The 19521-nt window shown below is 38.3% G+C and overlaps 1 protein-coding gene across 1 annotated transcript; it reads left to right on the plus strand.

The window, feature by feature from the left end:
- Positions 1 to 151: 151 nt before the first annotated feature.
- GCK72_000406 (uncharacterized protein) lies at positions 152 to 9504 on the plus strand (the record flags this gene model as incomplete). Its single annotated transcript, XM_003095510.2, has 6 exons — positions 152 to 167; positions 2075 to 2196; positions 2241 to 2300; positions 5894 to 6253; positions 8040 to 8335; positions 9339 to 9504. 6 exons carry the CDS (start codon positions 152 to 154, stop codon positions 9502 to 9504), a joined length of 1020 nt encoding a protein of 339 aa, XP_003095558.2.
- Between the last annotated feature and the right edge of the window lie 10017 nt (positions 9505 to 19521).

Below are 19521 nucleotides of genomic sequence, written 5' to 3' on the forward strand. Positions count from 1 at the left end.
AGAGCGCGACAGACACGCAGAGACATTGTCGGTCGACTCGGGGAGAGAGAGCTCTCAGAGCTCTTAGTATCCACAAGAAAGCACTCTTTATCTCTTTCTGTTTGGCAGAATAATATTTCACACAATTTTCAGAAATATTGGACAACCGAAAATGGGAAAGAATTTCGGTGAGTTTTTATGAAAAGTTGGGAAAATATCCAGTTCTACACACTAAAAATACCAAAAAAAAAACGGGAAATTTAATAATTTTTACAAATAAAATAGCTGGAAATCCTTGAAATTGCGTTTTTTTTTCGATTTTCATGATTAGAAAAAACGGAAAATCAGGTTTTTCTCATTTTCAAGTCGATCGGAATGTTAAAAATTCTAATTTTCACTACTTTTCTTCAAAAAATTGAATATTTTCCTTGCGAACAGCCAATCTACGGTTTTTACTGCGAAAACAACAGTTTTGACAACTGCGCCCCACCGAATATCTCACAAAGTTCTACATTTCCGGTAGAGCGCGTTTGCAACAATTCTGAGGTGCTTGCTCCGTACAATTTCTTACAACCGCGCTCTACCGAAACTGAAAAAAATAGTGTGCGAAATTGAGAGACTCAGAGAAAAAGAGACATTTTTCAAGGGCATTTCGGTGGAGCGCAGTTGTAAGAACTGTGATGAGCTTTATAAATTTGAAAATTTCAATGAAAATTAGAAAAATACTACATTTAAAACATTTTCGTATAAATCAGAAATTCCTATTAGCCGCGCATTTTTATTACAACTGCGCTCTCAGGCAACTCAATATTAATCTAATCCTACAACCGCATCAATCTAATCACAATCTAATTAGATTAGTGGATTTTGCTTGCGCAAACTTCGTTCGCGCCAAGGATCCAAGAATAAGTCAGTACAAAACGCGCAAAATTACTTTCAATTTTTATTTTAATGTTTTTTTTCTGAGTTTTAATTTTCTATTTATGTCTCGAAAGCCTGAAATCGTTGCGAACTAATTTCGTTTGCGGTTTTATCGACTTTTTCACGATTTTCCATTATTAAAAATTGTATTTTTCGGTTTCTATGGCTCATCAAGTCTTCAACTGCAGTCTTCAGTCTTCACAACTTTCATTTGGTTTGGAAGAAAAGTCAACATTGCGATGAAATCATGAATAAATTTTTTGGTAAGCAAATTGTTTTGCTTTCAATGAGCCGTGAATAACAGTTCTTTGCTCAGGTATAAGCGTCTACTGCTTCAACATCAGCGCTCTCTACATAAGCTTCGAAAAAAAGAGTCTTTTGTGAGTTCCGAAATCAAACAGTTTTTTGGTAATTTCGTTCATTTTACAGCAAAATTCGCTGAGTGGACGACAATGGACAGCAGCCGGACAGAGAACAACTAGGACTTTTTCCACTTTCATTGCAATGGATTTTCTACTAATTTCTAATTTTTATTTTCTGTATTATTTTCTATATATTTTGTACATTTCGATTGTAAAAAATCTTGTTTTTAATTTGAATAAATTTACTATTTCTTTTTTACCTAAAGAATTTTCAAATGTTATGACTAGTTACACAAGATTTCACACTAATCTAATGAGACGGCGCATTAATCTTACAAGATTGCTCATCAATCTAATTAGACGCGGCATTAATCTAATCATGCCAACATTCAAGCTAATCTAACTGATGCCGCGTCTAATTAGATTGATATTGAGTTGCCTGAGCTCCATCGCAAACGAGAGAGTATCGGCAAGAGAGACGCAGATTTTCACAGTTTTTGACCCATTTTCGCTATTTTTCGAAAGTTTTTTTGTAAATTATATTGAAAAACAGCAAAAATGAGTCAAAAACTGGGAAAATTTGTGTTGGCGCGAGAAAAAAGTAAAAACTCTGCGTCTCTCTTGCAGATACTCTCTCGTTTGCGGTGGAGCGCGGTTGTAAGAGGAGGTGGGTTGCTAATAGTCAACTTTTCTCAAAAAAATTTACACTTTTTCGTTAGAAATACAGTAAAAAACCTTTTTCAGCGATTTTTGACACGAATTCTCAGATAAAAATTTACACTGATTATTTCGAATTTCTCTCTCATTTCCAGACGAATCCACTCTTCTGAAATCGCTTGAAGGCGTTTCCGACGCGGAGAAAGTTCAGAAATTGATCAAAAAGCTGGCGGAATCGGAGAAATTGAATGGAGAGTTGAAGGCCAAGTTGATTGATGTAAGTTCGAGGGAAAAATCTGAAATTTTCGAATTTATTTTCAGCATGATAAAGTGGTGAAAGTCAAGGATTTGCTGGAGAAAAAGTTGGAGAGGAATAATCAGGTGATTATCGATTTTTTTGTTGTAAAATTTCAGATTTCCTAATATTGTCAGTGGAGCGTGTTTGTGTAATCTACCCAAAGCAATATTGTAAAAATCTCAAAAATCTCGGTATTCCAATCGCGCTCTGTTGCACAAACAAGTTTTTCTCTTGAAAATTCAATTTTCCCGCTCAGAAGCGATGGAGCGCACTTTCTCACACAATCTCATAATGGTGCAATTACGCTCCACCGAACTCAGTGATATGCTCCGTATTTGCACTTTCAGTGAGCCAAATTTTGAATTTCGTGCTTTGAGTACAGTAGAGCGTACTTAAAAAAGGAAAACATACAAATTCGCGGCAAAAGTGCGATGGAGCGCATTTGCACAAACAAATTTATCTCTCAAAAGTTCAATTTCGCGCCTAAAGTCCTACGGAGCGCACTTCCTCACACGTGAATCTCCTGAGAGAAACAACAGTGCAATTGTATCCTAAAATTTCAAAAAGAATATTGAACAAAATTCGCTCAAACGTAACTGTAAACAAGGGAAATAAGTTTTTCTATCTGAATTTTGAACGTTTTTTGGGTTTTTTTGTGAATAATGGCTGAAAACATCTTCGATTTTTTCACATTTTTGGACTCAACGCTGAAAAATTTCAAACATTCGCCGCGGAGCGCGTTTGCTTTCTCATAATACATTTTGAGAGCCACTTTTTTCAGAGTTCTCCAACTATTGTAGAGAAGAATCTGTTTTATCGATGTTTCATTATTTTAAATTTCAAAAAATGCTGAAATCATTCGAGACAGTGTGCTCCACCGGTGAAGAAACCGGCGAAAACCCGGTTTTTTTTCACCGGTGAAAACCGTTATAATCACCGGTGAAGTTTTTCTCGGTTTTATAAAAATAAAAACCGGAGTCAAGTTTGGCGAAAACCGGTGTTCACCGAAATTCCCCGGTGTTCAATATTGAAAAACCGGTTTTCCCCGGTTTTCATTTTTCACCGGTGCCCGGTTTTCCCCGGGGAATCACCGGTTTTCACCGGTGTTTTTTTGATGATGCAAACACTTCAACGTGAACGAACATAACAGCAACCGGGCATTTTGCAATCGGACGTTTTGAAACCGGACACTTTGAAACCGGACGTTTTGCAACCGGACACTTAAAAACCGGACGTTTCGCAACCGGACATTTTGAAACCGGACGTTTCGCAACCGACATTATTTTGTTTCGAAGTGTCATTCGGTTGCGAAACGTCCAGTTGCGAAATGTCCGGTTGCAAAGTGCCCGGTTGCGAAACGTCCGATTTCGAAGTTTTCTGTTGCAATACATCCGGTTTCGAAACGTCCGGTTGCGAAATGTCCGGTTACGAAATGTCCAGTTTTCAAATGTCTGGTTGTGTGTTACCAATTTCAAAAAAACTCCGGCGAAAACCGGTGAAAACCGGGGAAACACCTGTTTTTTCACCGGTGTTTCCCCGGGGAAAACCCGGTGATCACCGGTTTTCTCCGGGTTTTCCCCGGTGAAACACCGGTGAATTTCGGTGAAAACCGGTGAATATTTTCACCGGTTTTTTCATGAAAAACCGGTTTTCACTAGTTTTAAAATCCCGGTGGAGCACACTGATTCGAGAGTTTTCGAAAAAAAAAAACTTGTTTTTGGACGGATTTCCTACATCTCCAAGACTTTTTAATGCTTATGGGGACACTAGGGGGGACAAAACACTGAAATTGCACAATTCGAGTATTCATGTCATATTCGGCTACCGAAATTCCTTGATTTTATTGCTGATCTATTAGAAATTTCCCCCTCAGGAGCGCACTTTCTCACATGTGAATCTCCTGAGAGAAAAAACTATGATGTAATTGCGCTCCACCGAACTCAGTGATATGCTCGGTAGAGCACTTTCAGTGAGCCAAATTTTGAATTTCGTGCTTTGTGTACAGTAGAGCGCACTTAAAGAAGGGAAACATACAATTTCGCGCCTAAAGTCCGATGGAGCGTATCTGCACAAACAAATTTATCTCTCAAAAATTCAATTTCGCACCTAAAGTCCAACAGAGCGCACTTCCTCACACGTGAATCTCCTGAGAGAAAAAAAAACTATGGTGCAATTGCGCCCCACCGAACTTCATGCCGCTCTTTATAATAGCTCGGGTCACAGTTCTTACAAATGCGCTCCACCGAAATCCACTTGAAAATTGTCTCATTTTCTCTGAGTCTCTCAATTTCGCACACAATTTTCTTGGGTTTCGGTAGAGCGCGGTTGTAAGAAGTGTGCCAATTCCGATATGGATGACTGTTTTTGTTATCTTTTCCTGAATCATTAATCTCAAGTTTTACTCGAATATTTCACAAAATTTCTAATTTCCGACCCCCAGATTCTGTTAATTTCCCTCAATTATCTTTTTTTTTGAAAACTTGAAAAACTTTTCTCAAAAATTCCCGAAACCTCCCACCCTCACATTCTAGAAAATTCCTCCACCCTCAAAACGAGAGCAGTAGTATCCCAACAGGTGTCTTCTATCTTTCGGTTATATCATCATCTTCTTCTTCTTCTTTCTGAATGAATGAAAGAGTGTCTCAAATATCGAGACGTTGTTTTAATAGAGAATTTCCACCCCCACTTTCTCTTCTTTTCGAAAAATCAGAGAGAGAGAGAATCGATCTTTCTACTCACAAGAAAAATCATTGAAACATGTGTCGGGAAGTGCAAAGTACGCTCCTAAGAAAAGTTCGGTAGAGCGCACTTTCTATGGTTAAAGCATTGAAGTGGACGTGGGAAGCGCGCTCTATTGAGCTATCTGAATTGTTCGGTAGAGCGAAATTCCGGTGAAAAATGGGACATAAAGTGCGCGCTACTGAACTAACCGCATAGTCCGGTTAAGCACAATTGCATCGTCGTTTCATTAGAAGGGTCGGAAAGTTCGCTCTATCGAGCTGAGCAGAAAGTTTGCTAGAGCGCTTTTGCATTGTCATTTCATCAAAAAATGAAGAACATTCAAAAAATAGGTCAGAAAGTGCGCTATATCGAACTCAAGTTTTTTGAACGGCTTTTGTCATTAAAAACTCTTATAAAAATTCTTTTAAAAAGCTCGGTATTGCAATCGCGCTCTGTTGCACAAACAAGTTTTTCTCTTGAAAATTCGGATTTCCCGCTCTGCATCGATGGAGCGCACTTTCTCACACGTGAATCTCCTGAGAGAAAAAACTATGATGTAATTGCGCTCCACCGAACTCAGTGATATGCTCGGCAGAGCGCGCTTTGCACTTTCAATGAGCCAAATTTTGAATTTCGTGCTTTGTGTACAGTAGAGCGCACTTAAAGAAGGGAAAGATACAAATTCGCGCCTGAAGTCCGACGGAGCGCACTTCATCACACGTGAATCTCCTGAGAGAAACAACGGTGCAAATGCGCCCCACCGAACTTCATGCCGCTCTGTATAATAGTTCGGCATAGTTCTTACAACTGCGCTCCACCGAAATCCACTTGAAAATTGTCTCTTTTTCTCTGAGTCTCTCAATTTCGCACACAATTTTCTTGGGTTTCGGTAGAGCGCGGTTGAAAGAAGCGTGCCGTTCAATAGAGCGCATTTGCAACATCGATTTTCTTGTAGATTCTTCTGCGCACGGAAGAGGCGAAAAGTAAATTGGAAGAGCTATGCAGAGGACTTCAGAAGGCCAATCAACAGACGCGCGACGAATCGATAGCGAAAATGAAGAAACTGGAATTAGAGAGAGCTCAAGCGGTGGAACAACTGAAAATCACTCTGAAAGATATCGAGAGAACAATGAACGAGGGTCGACAGAAATCGGATTCTTTGGCTGAAGATAACAAGAAATTGAGTGAGAAATTCACTGAAATCGGGCAACAATACGAGGAGAGAATGAATGTGATCGATGAGCAGATGAGAAAGAAAGAGAAATATTATGAAGAGTTTGGAAAGGCAAAAGATTTGGAAATCAAACTTCTTCAGGTAAAAGACGAGATTGGTGGAAAAAGTCGGCAAAAATACGAAAATTTTAAGAAATTTTGTGGAAAAATCGCGGAAAAATCAGTATTTCAATGATTTTCCCGGAAATCGACGATTTTCAGTCTGGAAATATCTATTTTAAGTCTTAGAACTTGGCATACTTGCAACGGGCCGGGCCGAGGCCCGGCTGAAAAATTTGAACTGAAATTTTGAACGAAAATTTGAATTTTTTGAATTTTTTCCCAAAAATGTCGAATTTTTGACTATACTTCAGAATTTAATCAAAAGATAGTTATGCATCAAAAAAGTGAAATTTTTAATGTTAAATTTCGTAAATTTGCAAGTATGGAACTTGGGTTTTTTCGGTCATTTTCAAGTTTTTCGCTGCAAGACCCATCTGTAAAATTCCATGCACCTTTAACACCGCCCGACGAGTGGTCAGTGATGGCCGAACTTTTTCTGTTTGGGGTTCTAGGTCAGTCATCAGTAGAGCGCACGAGCCGTATGTTAGCTATCACTCAAAAGAAATAGACGATTTTCAGGAAGAAATTTATATTTTTAGGTCTGAAAACTTGGTTTTTTTTGGTCATAAATATTCTAAACACGACATTTTTAATGTTTTCTGCTCAAAAATTCACCAATTTTGCTTTATTTTGTGGCTCGAACGACGCGACTACGGTAATCTAGGAATATCTTTCAAAATGGTTAAAAAATATGGATTTTCCTTTGATAATGCTCAAAAACCCTGGAAAAAAAAGCTCAAAACGCGGATTTTCGGTCCGAAAAATGCTGAAAGTGGGATCATGGCCGAACTTTTTCAGTTGTGGGTTTCTAGGCCAGTGGTTTCTGGGGGGAAAATTTCTTTCAGAGTTTTTGAGTATTATCAAAAGGATGTAGCTATTTTTCTACACATTTTGGAATATATTTCCAGATTTCTGAAATTGCGACGTTCAAATCACAAAATAAAGGAAAATTGGTGAATTTTTTACCAGAAAACATTAAAAATGTCGTATTTAGAATATTTATGACTAAAAAAAACCAAGTTTTCAGGCTTAAAAATGGAATTTCTTCCTGAAAATCGTCGATTTCTTTTTAGTGATAGCTAACATACGGCTCGTGCGCTCTACTGATGACTGACCTAGAACCCCAAACAGAAAAAGTTCGGCCGTCACCGACCACTCGTCGGGCGGTGTTAAATGTGCATGGAATTTTACAGATGGGTCTTGCAGCGAAAAACTTGAAAAACACTGTTTTTCAGCTTGGCAGTTCGAAAAGCGAACTGCAAATTACGGTGTTCGCTGTGAGACCCATACGAAAAATTTGCATGTGCCTTTAAGAGTTTTCGAATCAAATTCTTAAACAAATTTTGGAAAAATTCGATGAAAATTTTTTAAATCACCGATTTTTTGTGTAAAAATCTAAAATTTTGGGGTTTGCGCTCCACCGAAATACCCTTGAAACATGTCTCTTTTTCTCTGCGTCTCTCAATTTCGCACACTATTTTCTCGCGGTTTCGGTAGAGCGCGGTTGTAAGACAATTGTACGGGGCAAGCACCTCAGAATTGTTGCAAACGCGCTCTACCGTAAATGTAGAACTTTGTGAGGTGTTCGGTGGGGCGCAGTTGTCAAAATTGTCTTTTCGCAGAGAAAATATTCAATTTTTTGAAGAAAAATAGTGACAAATTTGAATTTTTTTTTACATTTCGATCGACTTGAAAATGAAAAAAAACTGATTTTCCGTTTTTTTCTAATAATTCAGATGCGTGAATAGTTATTCTCTCTCTTGCAGGCGAAACTCGATGCCTCGTCGATTCAAGTGCGTAAAGCTGGAATGGAGAAAGACGAGCTGGCGAAGATTGTACTGGAAGAGACGGCCCGTGTCGGCGGTGCATTGCAAACGGAGAAGGCGTTGAGGGATCAAGTGATGGAATACTCATCGAAATACTCGGAATTGACGAGTTGTCTGGCGAAAAGTAATGAGGCATTCGACAAGTTTAAGAAGGAAATCGATAGAGTCAACACGAAATGTTCACAGATTGAGAAGGAGGGAAGCTTGTTCAAAAAGAAGTGCGAGCAGGCGAATCAGTAAGTTTAATGAATGAAGAAAGTGCGCTCTAGTGAACATTGGGAGTGGGAAATTTCGAATTTTCAAGAAAGGAAGGCTGTTGAGTTTAAAGAAGAACTGAGGTCATATCTAGTCTTTTTCAGATGCTAAAAATCGCATCGTTCCCCTGACTCGAAATGAGTTTTGGTGGAAGAGTTTTCTCACCCCCGGTCGTGTAGTCCTCTCGGACAAGATTTTTACGTCATTTTTTTTTTTTCGTTTTCTCACTTTTTCCAACAAATTTTGCAGTTTTTTTTTCTATTTCACGCGATATAATCTAAAAAACACGCGACTTTGTTGGAAAACGTGAAGAAACGAGATACTAAAATCTTGTCCGAGAGGACTACACGGCCGCGAGGTAGGAGAACGGCCGGAAATTTTTTTTTAATTTGAAAAAACAGTTAATTTTTCAGTTCGTTTCAAGTAGAAACATTGAGTGGTTTCAATTCAACATTCCTTTTCATAATGTGTAAATGCGCTCTGATGAGAAAAAAGTCGAGCGGGAAATTTGAATAATTTTTGGGAATTCATGACATTTCGAAAGATACCTAATTCAATCTAATCGACGCAAGAGTTCATAGAAAACTCTGTAGAGATGCAAGCGCGCTCTGTTGTTAGTGTTTAGATTTTTGAGCGGGAAATTCGAATTTTCGATTAAAAATTAAAAAATTTCAGTTTTTCGATGGTTTAGGCGGCATTTGTAGTTGCTGGTAGTGTGATTTGTGAAAAAGGTGGTATTTTATGTTTTAAAAAATTGGAAAAAAACTGACTTTCTTTTTGAAAAAGCATTTTTTTCACATTAAAATACATTTTTCCCAATTTTCTCGAAAAATACCCGGGTTTCAATTAAATTTAGTTTGAAGACCACGAAAAACATTGATATTTCTGAATTTTAACCAAAAATTCAAGTTTGCCGCGCAACGTTCAATAGAGCGCACTTGCAACACTCTCTCTCTAAAACCGCTAAATTCAAAAAATTTGCAGAAAAGTGCTCGTTCTCACGATGACAAACCAAGAATACGCCGAGAAGATCGCCTCATCCGAGAAGAAAATTCAAATGCTCGAGAACTTGTGTCGTGCTCTCCGTAAGGGAGAAGCCGCCTCGCCAGCTCCAGAAGCCACTGTGACGTCATCCGAGAAGACAAACTGAACCAAAGTTTCAATTCATGAATCTGAAACTACTTCTAGCTGGTCCAGGATCTCGTGTATATAATTATTATCCCCAATCTGATATAATTCTTCCTTGTTGCATTCTAAATCCATCTATTTGTGTAATCTCTCTCTGTTTCTCTTCGCCACGTTTCTTCTTTTGCTCCGTTCCCCCTCCCTTTTTTCAGATATAACCAATCTTAATCCCCAATTCTTGAACCATTAAGTAATTTATTGGACGTATTATAATATATGAAAAATGATTTGTTTAGAAAAGCTTTGAGACCACCAATCCTATTATTTTAAACAATATGCCAGACCCAGATGCATGGTGTTTTTTTCGATTTTTAGGATTTTTAGGATTCCAGAGGACATCTGGACGCTTGGGAGACACAGAACGGTACGTCTTATTGTCCCGATATTATCGATTTTAGGTATGTTTTTTTTTCTGGTAGATCAAATTCAGATCTACAGTTTAGAAGTTGACAACTTTTTTGTAGGATTCCTCCCTGAGAAGATACGGTACCGAGACTTTTCAGGGTGTTGCTCGATGCTCAGAAAATTTCCATTTTTATTAGTTTTACATTTTTCTGGTAGATCAAATCTGGATCTCCATTTTTGTAGTTCACAACTTTTTGATAGCTCCGCCCACTTTTGAAATACGCGCTTTTAAACGCTCTCGCTTCTCTGCGTCTCTCCTCCCCAGGTGCCTATCTTTAAAGGCGCATATCTCAAAAGTGGGGGGAGCTATCAAAAAGTTGTCAACTACAAAAATGTAGGCTTGTTTTAGTTCTATAACATATCAAAACCATGAAAACCTGGGGTTACTCGTTAGATCGTGACGGTTATTCAAGTTTATTTAAAAAACTTGAAAAATTTGGCAAAATTAGTGAAAATTAGGCTTATTTTGACAGCCGTTAATGATCTCATTTCACAACCGATCGTAACAAATTTAAATCAGTTGTGTAGATCAAACTTAGTTCTACATTTTTCTAGTTGACAACTTTTTGATAGCTATTCACGTTTTTGAGTTATGGGCGCTCAAAGTTGAGAGACACAGCCCTCCTCGTTTTGCACACTCTCTCGCCTCTAATATTTAAAGGCGCATATCTCAAAAGTGGGCGGAGCTATCAAAAAATTGTCAACTACAAAAAAGTAGTCTTGATTCAGTTCTAAAACATATCAAAACCGTGAAAACCTGGGGTTACTCGTTAGATCGAGAAACGGGTTCTCATAATTACAACAGTTTACTAGATCACCTGTCTTGCGCCTTTGAAGATTGCAACCTGAAAGCGAGAGTTTTCTTTTCTAAAATTTCAATATCTTCTTCATTATCTTCTTCCTGACTTACATACTTCGCATTCTTTGCATTTCCGTGAAAAACTGCTCAAAGTGGGCGGGACTTATTTCCGACAGATCGCACGTCTGTCAGTGTATTTCGTCGGAATGTACCCTTCCTCAATTATATCTTTTCTGACAACTGTCAAGAAACAACAACTTCTGGATATTTTCATGAATTCCGATATCAGCACGGGGCACACTTCTTGCAACCGCGCTCTACCGAAACCTTAAGTGCAAAATTGAGAGACTCAGAGAAAAAGAGACATTTTTCAAGAGCATTTCGGTGGAGCGCAGTTGTAAGACATGTGCCGAGCTAATATATTACCGTAAATACTGTTTTATAATGGCAGACCGTTATTTTTTGCAACTGTCTCCCTGAGAAATTTTGTGGTTTCAAAAAATCTTTTTTGGACGTTTTTGGGCGTTTCATTTGTAAAAACGTTAATTTTAGGAGTCTTGAAAATGCTCATTTTTGCACTGAGAAGCCAGAAAAAGGCAAATAATTTTTTCCCCGAGATCGTTCTGCAAAAACAGAATACAGATTTGAAATCAGCGCATAATTTCCGTTCTAGTGATATACCGTAAAAACTGTAATAGAAGCGCCCCTTTATTAGAGGCGCCCCTCTAATAGAGGCGCACCCTCAAAGCCGCTTTGAATAATAGTGGCGCACCCTCTAATAGAGGCGCCCCCCCTAATATGCTTAAAATATTTTTTCTGGATTTCAATCATTATTTTTCAAAGTTCGTGAAAAAAACAAAAAGAAACCCTTTTTTTGTTCGAAGTACTGCAAATTTTGGGGTGTTTGTGTAATTTTGTCAGAGAAACTGTTAGTTTGGTTGAAAATTGATGACTTCAAAGTTTAAAAAAATAGCCAAACGAACAGGTAGAAAAATAGAGGCGCCCCTCTATTAGAGGCGCCCCTGTAATAGAGGCGCACTTTCGGAAGGGGGTTGAAAAATAGAGGCGCATGCGCCTATATTACAGTTTTTACGGTATATCTCGACCTGTAACTCCAACTCGACTCGGGATCCTTCCCTAGTTAGCAAAAAACTTTTCTAGTCATTCTGTTTGCTATTGTACATAAATGCTGTTCTAATTACCACCCGATTTTAATCAGAATCATCGAAAAAACCAACGGAGGGTGGGGGGGGGGGGGGTGTGCCGTTCTATTACAGTCTTTACGGTAAATACACGTCATTTGGCAAAAAATTTACACACATTCTTAAAACCATCCAAAATGCCTGAGCAAAAGCTTAGAAAGTTCTCTGGCTATTCAGAATGCCCAGAAATTTACTTTAGTAATTTTGCATGTTTTTGAATTTTGAAAAGTATCTCAAAATCCGGCAATGTTCGAAGTCCCTTGGATCCTATGAAGGCTGTTTTGTCTCACCAGAGATTCTTATTTTCCAATTTCGGTTTTATTAGGAAAACAGTGATGGACTCCCATAAATCCATCGTCCAACTTCCTCATTTCTCTAACAGCTACCATCATTTATCAATCACGCCTTCCGCAATTTTGTGTCGCTCAGGATGACCAAATTTAATTAAAGTGGTTTACATTTTATGCATCACCTTTCTCAACAGGACATAACAGAATCGGCACCGAGACGTTTCGCTGCCATGAGAGGGCGTTTGCATTTCTTTTCTTTTTAGAAGAATCAGAACGCCTTTTTTTTCAATTTGAACGATTATTCGATGAACAAAATGAACTCATTTGAGAAAAGTCAAAAATAAATTGAATTTTTGCAAAAAATGCAAACGTGCTCCATTCGAACTAGAGTTCTATTTTGTAACAGTTCTATTATGTAGCAGTTCAATTGTGTTCAGTTCTATTTTGTCGAGTTCTGTTTTGTAGCAGTTCCATTTTTTCGTAGTTCCACTTTGTTCAGTTCTATATTTTCCTGTTCTATATTTTCACAGTTTTATTTTGTCGCAGTTCTATTCTTCCGAGTTCTAAACTCAAATACCCCCAACAGTTTTTTGTTGCAGAAGTAGCATCACTTTCTGGACTTTTAAACTATGGTTGCTCAGCAAGTTCTACCAGAAAAACAGTTTTTAGTTGTTTTCAAAAAGAAAAACACATTTTTGTCTAAAGGTAGCCGTTTTTAGTTAGAATCGTCCAACTTTGAGATTGTGTCATGGTAATACTGATTGTCCCATCAAGTAGATTTTAATGAATTATACAGATCAAAAGAAGGTCTCCATTTTTGTAGTTGACAACTCTTTTGTACGGACACTCCCTAGAGAGTTATGGTCATTTTAAGGGGACAGCTCAAAAATCACACTACTGAAATGGGACGGGACACTACTTTGATGATATGTAACTTGCTAGAGAGTGTTCGTACAAAAAAGTTGTCAACTACAAAAATGGAGTTCTACTTTTGATCTGTATAATTCATTAAAAATTTACTTGATGGTACAATCAGTATTACCATGACACACTCTCAAAGTTGGACGATTTCAACTAAAAACGGCCAAAGTCCGTATTCTTTTGACCGGTACTGTAGATTCTCAGTACACCAACTCCTATTCTTACTGTACTTACATTTTTTCTCTCATTTTTTCCAATTTCAAAAATTCAATTCTGCACCGGGCCGAAACGGCCCGACATGGGCCGGCGGGTAACTCGCTTCAACCTCAATACTATGGGATGAAAAATATACCAAAATGTAGATCTCGGCGAGTTCTATGTCTGTGACCTACTGCGGGCCGGCTGACTATTCGTTAATTTGCCGCGGGTGTCGGGAAAAAGTGCCGAAAAACGCAAAAATGGCCAAAAAAGCCATTCTAGCCTGGCCCGCTGCACATTAACGAATAGCCATCAGGCGCGTATTATATCAGTGACATAGAACTCGTCGAGATCTACATTTTGGTATATTTTTCAGCTCATAATATTGCGTTTAACGCAAGTTACGCGCAGGCCCGTGTCGGCTCGTTTCGGCCCGGTTTGCAAGTATGGTTGTAATTATGAGAACCCGTGTCACGATCTAACGAGTAACCCCAGGTTTTCATGGTTTTGATATGTTATAGAACTAAAACAGGACTACATTTTTGTAGTTGACAACTTTTTGATAGCTCCGCCCACTTTCGAGATATGCGCCTTTAAAGATAGGCACCTGGGAGGCAAGACGCAGAGAAGCGAGAGCGTTTAAAGGCGCATATCTCAAAAGTGGGCGGAGCTATCAAAAAGTTGTCAACTATAAAAATGGAGATTCAGATTTGATCTACCAAAAAATGTAAAGCCAATAAAAATGGAAATCTTCTGAGCACCGAACGACACCCTGAAAAGTCTCGGTACCGTATCTTCTCAGAGAGGAATCCTACAAAAAAGTTGTCAACTACTAAACTGTAGATCTGAATTTGATCTACCAGAAAAAAAAACATAAAATCGATAATATCGGGACAATAAGAAGTACCGTTCTGTGTCTCCCAAGCGTCCAGATGTCCTCTGGAATCCGAAAGATCGAAAAACACCATACATCTGGCTCTTTTGCTCATCTTGGGGTTCCATCCAAAATTTCAGCTTCATGTACATATTATAGATTCTCCTCATTTATCCAACTTCTCACTCCCCCCCCCCCCCCCCCCCCCCCCCAAAAAAATGTGTCGTTCCAACTCGTCCGTTTCCTCTTTATATATATCCGGATGTCCATCATCTCTGTCAGTGCAAAGAGAGAAATCCTCTCGGAAAGAAACTGCGAAGGAGAAGCGACGTCAAAAAAGTGATATGAATAGTGTAATTGTGTGAGGAGTCTCTCGGAGAGAGAAGAAGAGGAAGAAGAAGCAAAAAAAGAAAGCAGTTTGAGAGGGGCGGAACGAAAAAAAGAAAGAAGCAATGCTCTTCTTCTCTCACTTTTTTTCTTCTTTTCCTTCTTCTTCTCCATCAGATCCAGAGAGATTAGGGGGGACACACAACCAAACTCTTCTTCTTCTTCTTTTCACAGCTCATTTCTCTGACTACCACCCTCTTCTCTGCGTCTCCACTCTCTCTCCAAGGAGCCGGGCGCCAGACTCCGCCCCTCCCCCTCCCGCCACTTGAGTCACGGTGATTCCCGCTTTTTTCTTCCTTTCTTTCTTTTTGTTATGCGACGTCTTCTTTTTTCGCTCTATTGACACTTTTTTTGGGAACTTTTCTTCCTTTGAGTGTTTGTCAATAGAGCGTCTTTGTATATAGTATCTGGTTTCGGACTAATTAAGCGGGGGGGGGGGGGTCAAGTTTAGTCTGGGGGGGGGGGGGAATTTTTCGGACTTGGCGGTAGTGATTTATCATGCTCTAATTCAAATTTTTCGGGAATTTCGGTAGAGCGTAGTTGCATGATACTTTCATGAGAAACTGGAAAGTTTTACAAGGGAATTCTTTGGAGACGCCACTTTCAAACGATCTATAAACTTGGTTATAGGTATTTTCGACTACGGGAGTCCATTTCTGCAGTCAAAACCTGCTAAATATCTCTGCGAGCCGAGTTATAAGCTCTCAAACTTTTCACGTGGAATTCCAAATCGACAAGTAGTATACGCAAGATATTCTCTTTTTTGGGACGTAAGAGCACAGATAAACCCTTAACCATAGGAAATGTTTGAGAGCTCATAACTCGGCTCTCATCGTCTCCAAAGAATTCCCTTGTAAGAGAGCTAAAATTTTGTGAATGAAAACAACTTCACCTGTTTCAGCGAATTATCTTTGTTCTTGTGGGGAATTCTAATCAGATGTGTTTGTGTGAAATCAAAAAAACCCGATAAACCCGATAAACCTCACAAAAAAACAATTGAGATACGTTTCAAAATACGTTTTTTTCACGACGATGCTTCTGCTTTTCTACTTTTATTTTTCCCGCTTTCCAGCTTCCAAAATTACTTGAAAATTTCTAAGACACTCTGAAAACAAAAAAGAAACGACAAAAACGATATTTCATAGCCGTGGCAGACATCTCGAAGCTCCGCCTACTTAATGTAGCAATGACTATATGAAAAAGAGGGCGGAGCTTCATAATAGCCTTTAATTTTATCTCTGGTTTTCTTGAAAAAAAAGCTTAAAGAGCGGACGGGTGGAAGAACTTCCCGTGGCCTAAAATTTCAAAAACGAAAGTTCCGCCAGCAGTGACCAATTTTGACAATTTTCGGGGCTGAAAATTGTGGATCGGGAGGATTTTTGAGTATTTTCCAAAAAAATGTCCATATTTTTCTACGCATTTTGAAACATATTATAAGATTACCGTAATTCTATAAAATATAGAAATTGCGAAATTTTATAGCGGGTTTTACCTGAAAAATAGCATAGCTGTCAAGGCCCGTCTTCAAAAAATGACCCTTTTTTGGCAAATACTCATTTACTACCTACTCATTTACTACCAATTGCTCATTTACTACCTTACTCATTTACTACTTCAACTCATTTACTACCATTTACTCATTTACTACCATTTACTCATTTACTACCGTTTGCTCATTTACTACTTTGACTCATTTACTACTTTTTACTCATTTACTACTTCACTTTTCACCACTCTCTTAGGCTTAGGTTTCTTAGAAATTCGGCAAACAATTGACAAATACGATGAATAACCGTATTCGTCAATTTTTTCCAAATTTCTAAGAAACCTAAGCCTAAGAGAATGGTGAAAAGGGAATCCCAGCATATCGCTCTAAAGTAGTAAATGAGTAAAAAGTAGTAAATGAGTCAAAGTAGTAAATGAGCAAACGGTAGTAAATGAGTAAATGGTAGTAAAAGAGTAATGGTAGTAAATCAGCAATTGATAGTAAATGAGCAGGTAGTAAATGAGTATTTGCCCCTTTTTTTCGAATTTTTTTTCGAATTTTTTTTTTCAATTTTTCATCGAAAATGTGACCATTTTTGACTATTTTTTAGAATTTCTTCTAATTCTGAATCATAGTCGAAAATTTGACTTTTTTGCGAAAAAATTCAAAAAAATTCAAAAAATTTGAAAATTTGAATTTCGCGCCAATTTGCCCGGGTCTTAAAACTATGAAAAATAGAATTTTCTTAATCGATTGAAACACGAAATCATCTTAAAATTCATTGTCATTCGTTAAAAAATCAGGCGGAATTGTACATATTCTTGCAGTTTAAGTTCCACCGACGATTCCCTGCCGCACTTGCGTTTCAGCATACCTGCAAAATATCGGCCCGGCCCGGCTCGGCCCGCCGGCCTTTGAAATTTTCATCAAAAATATTCAAAAATCCCATGTAAACTTGAGTTTTATCGACATGCAAAAACACAGTCGAAAATTCGACTTTTTTGCGAAAAAATCAAAAAAAATTTCAAAAAAATTCAAATTTTCAAATTTTTGTACTGTGACCCGAGCCGTTGCAAGTATGCGTTTCAGCCCTTTAAAAAGATGTTGCGGAAACTTAATTTTTTTTGTTAATATTACAATATGAAAACATCAAAACAGACCATTTCTTTAAAGCCAGATCAAGCCTGTTCCAAACATCCCAGGGACGCTCATGACCAATATTTACCGTAAATACTGTAATAGAACGGCACCTGTATTATAACGGCACCCCGCCTATACTCAGAATTCATGAATATGATTATCCCGGTGGTCTTTCTTGGTTTTGGTTAGAAGCAACGTGCTGCCTTCTCACAGAAAAGTAAATTTTCTTGAAAAAATAAAAAGGCAACTTGAGTTTCAGCACTAAATTTTACCCCAATTTTGGAGCCGGATTTCTCAAAACTGTGAGGGTCACTGCAAAAACTGAATATAGATTCGAAATCAGGGAAACGTCAGCTTTCCAGCGATATATATATATATCATATTGTGTATCTCCATACTTTGTGTGAGTCATTCCCTAGTTAGTAACTTCTAAATTAACAAATAGAACGTGCAAAAATGTTTCTCCGTTTAATTTTTATGCGTTTCTGAAACCACAAAATTTCTCTGGGAACCAGTTGAAAAATACAACGGCATGCCGTTATAATACAGTGTTTACGGCAGTTTCCCAGATCCAGCCTGCGTCTCTCCCTCTCCCAACACTATTTCTCAAAGTCTGCAACTAATTTGTCTGTGCAAAAGCCATCGATGATGATGACAAACACATCTAAAGATATATTTCCTCCTCTTTCTCTCTTCGCCAAGAAAACTAAAACAAGAAAAAAAGTAGGGGAGGAAAGAGAGAGATATATATATGTGTGAGCAAATAAAGCCGTGTGGGGACGGAGAGGACGGGCTCCGCGCGAGCCAAGAGAGAGAGATGAGCTCATTTTCTGTCTTCCAATCCTTCCTTACTTCTAATATTTATAAATCTCCTACTATCCCATCATTTTATCGGTTCCTTTCCCCCTCTATCCAAAAACTTTTCTTTCGATTCGTCGGCTCGGCGGCGGCTCCATCCGAAGTTCCTCTCCTCTGCAGGGCCTCTTCTCAAGTACCTCCTCCTCTTCTGTTTTGTGAAAAGAAGAGAGTGTGAGGGGGGCTCAGAGTGTATGTATGTGTGTGTGTGTGTGTGTGTGTGCAACTGACTTTAAACAAAAATCGGGGAGGGCCTTCCCCCCAACTCCTTCTGTGCCGCCCGTTTTCGCCCAGGTTCACATTGCCAGAGAGAGATTAAGAGAGAGAGACAGAAATCTCTTCATCAACTCTTTTCTATCCCAATGAGCTTCTTCTTCTTCGTTTGTTTTCTTTATCCCCCCCCCCCTCTCCACCTTTGAACTCTTGCCAATCCCTTTCTTCAGCCGCTTGAGAGACACTTTTCTACAATTTTTGAGCCTATCTTTTGAGAATATCTCTGGCGTGTCGTTTGGCGCGTTTTTTGACCGTGGAGCTATAAGACGTGACATATATCATTGGAAAGCTGACAAAACGCAGATTTCAAATATATATTCAGTTTTTGTCCTCGATTTTTGGTATTCGAGAAAAACTAGGTCAAAGTTTGCACCATTGACAAGTTTTTACCTTGCCGGCGTGTGAAAAACTCGAAATTTCAAAAATCCCTTTGCGTTTCGAGTTCTTGACGTACTTGAAGATTTTGGAAATTGATAATTGTAGTTGGTCACTGTATGCTTACAGTGACGCTTACTTACACTGACCAACTTACACTGACAATTTTTTTTGGAAATCGTAACTTGCTTCAAACTTAACATTATGAGCTGAAAAATATACCAAAATGTAGATCTCGACGAGATCTATCCATTTGACCTACTTTAAACCAATCTGAAATTTAGTGCCAGACGCTATAATGGTCAGAAGTAAGCCACATACATTTTGGTCGGATTTTCGAAAATTGTGATTTTCAATATATACTAAAGCGAAGATGTCAGAAAAAAGGTTTTCCTTCAGATCTGCAAAAAACTGAAAAACATTTTATTTTCAAATTATGATAAAAATCTGAAATTCAATAGGACCTACATTTTGATTCATTTTTTGAGCCCCCGAATTTTTATATTGAAAAAAAAAACGGTCAGACTTTGGTAATTTATAAGTCGAAGCAATGTTATAAAGATAGCTCTCGTCGTGATCTACATTTTGGTATACTTTTCAACTCACAGTTTCACATTTGAAGCGAGTTACGGTTTCTTGAAACTCACAAAGTAAGTTTTCACAAAACGTTTTTTTTTGTTAATTTCCATATTCCATGAGTAGCGACTGCTTGATACAGAGTTAATTGAATTAAAATACTCATAAAACACGATGAGGGTGAGGTCTACCTCCGCAGTT

This window comes from Caenorhabditis remanei, chromosome I, assembly GCF_010183535.1.
Source record: "Caenorhabditis remanei strain PX506 chromosome I, whole genome shotgun sequence".
Classification (NCBI taxonomy): Eukaryota; Metazoa; Nematoda; class Chromadorea; order Rhabditida; family Rhabditidae; genus Caenorhabditis; species Caenorhabditis remanei.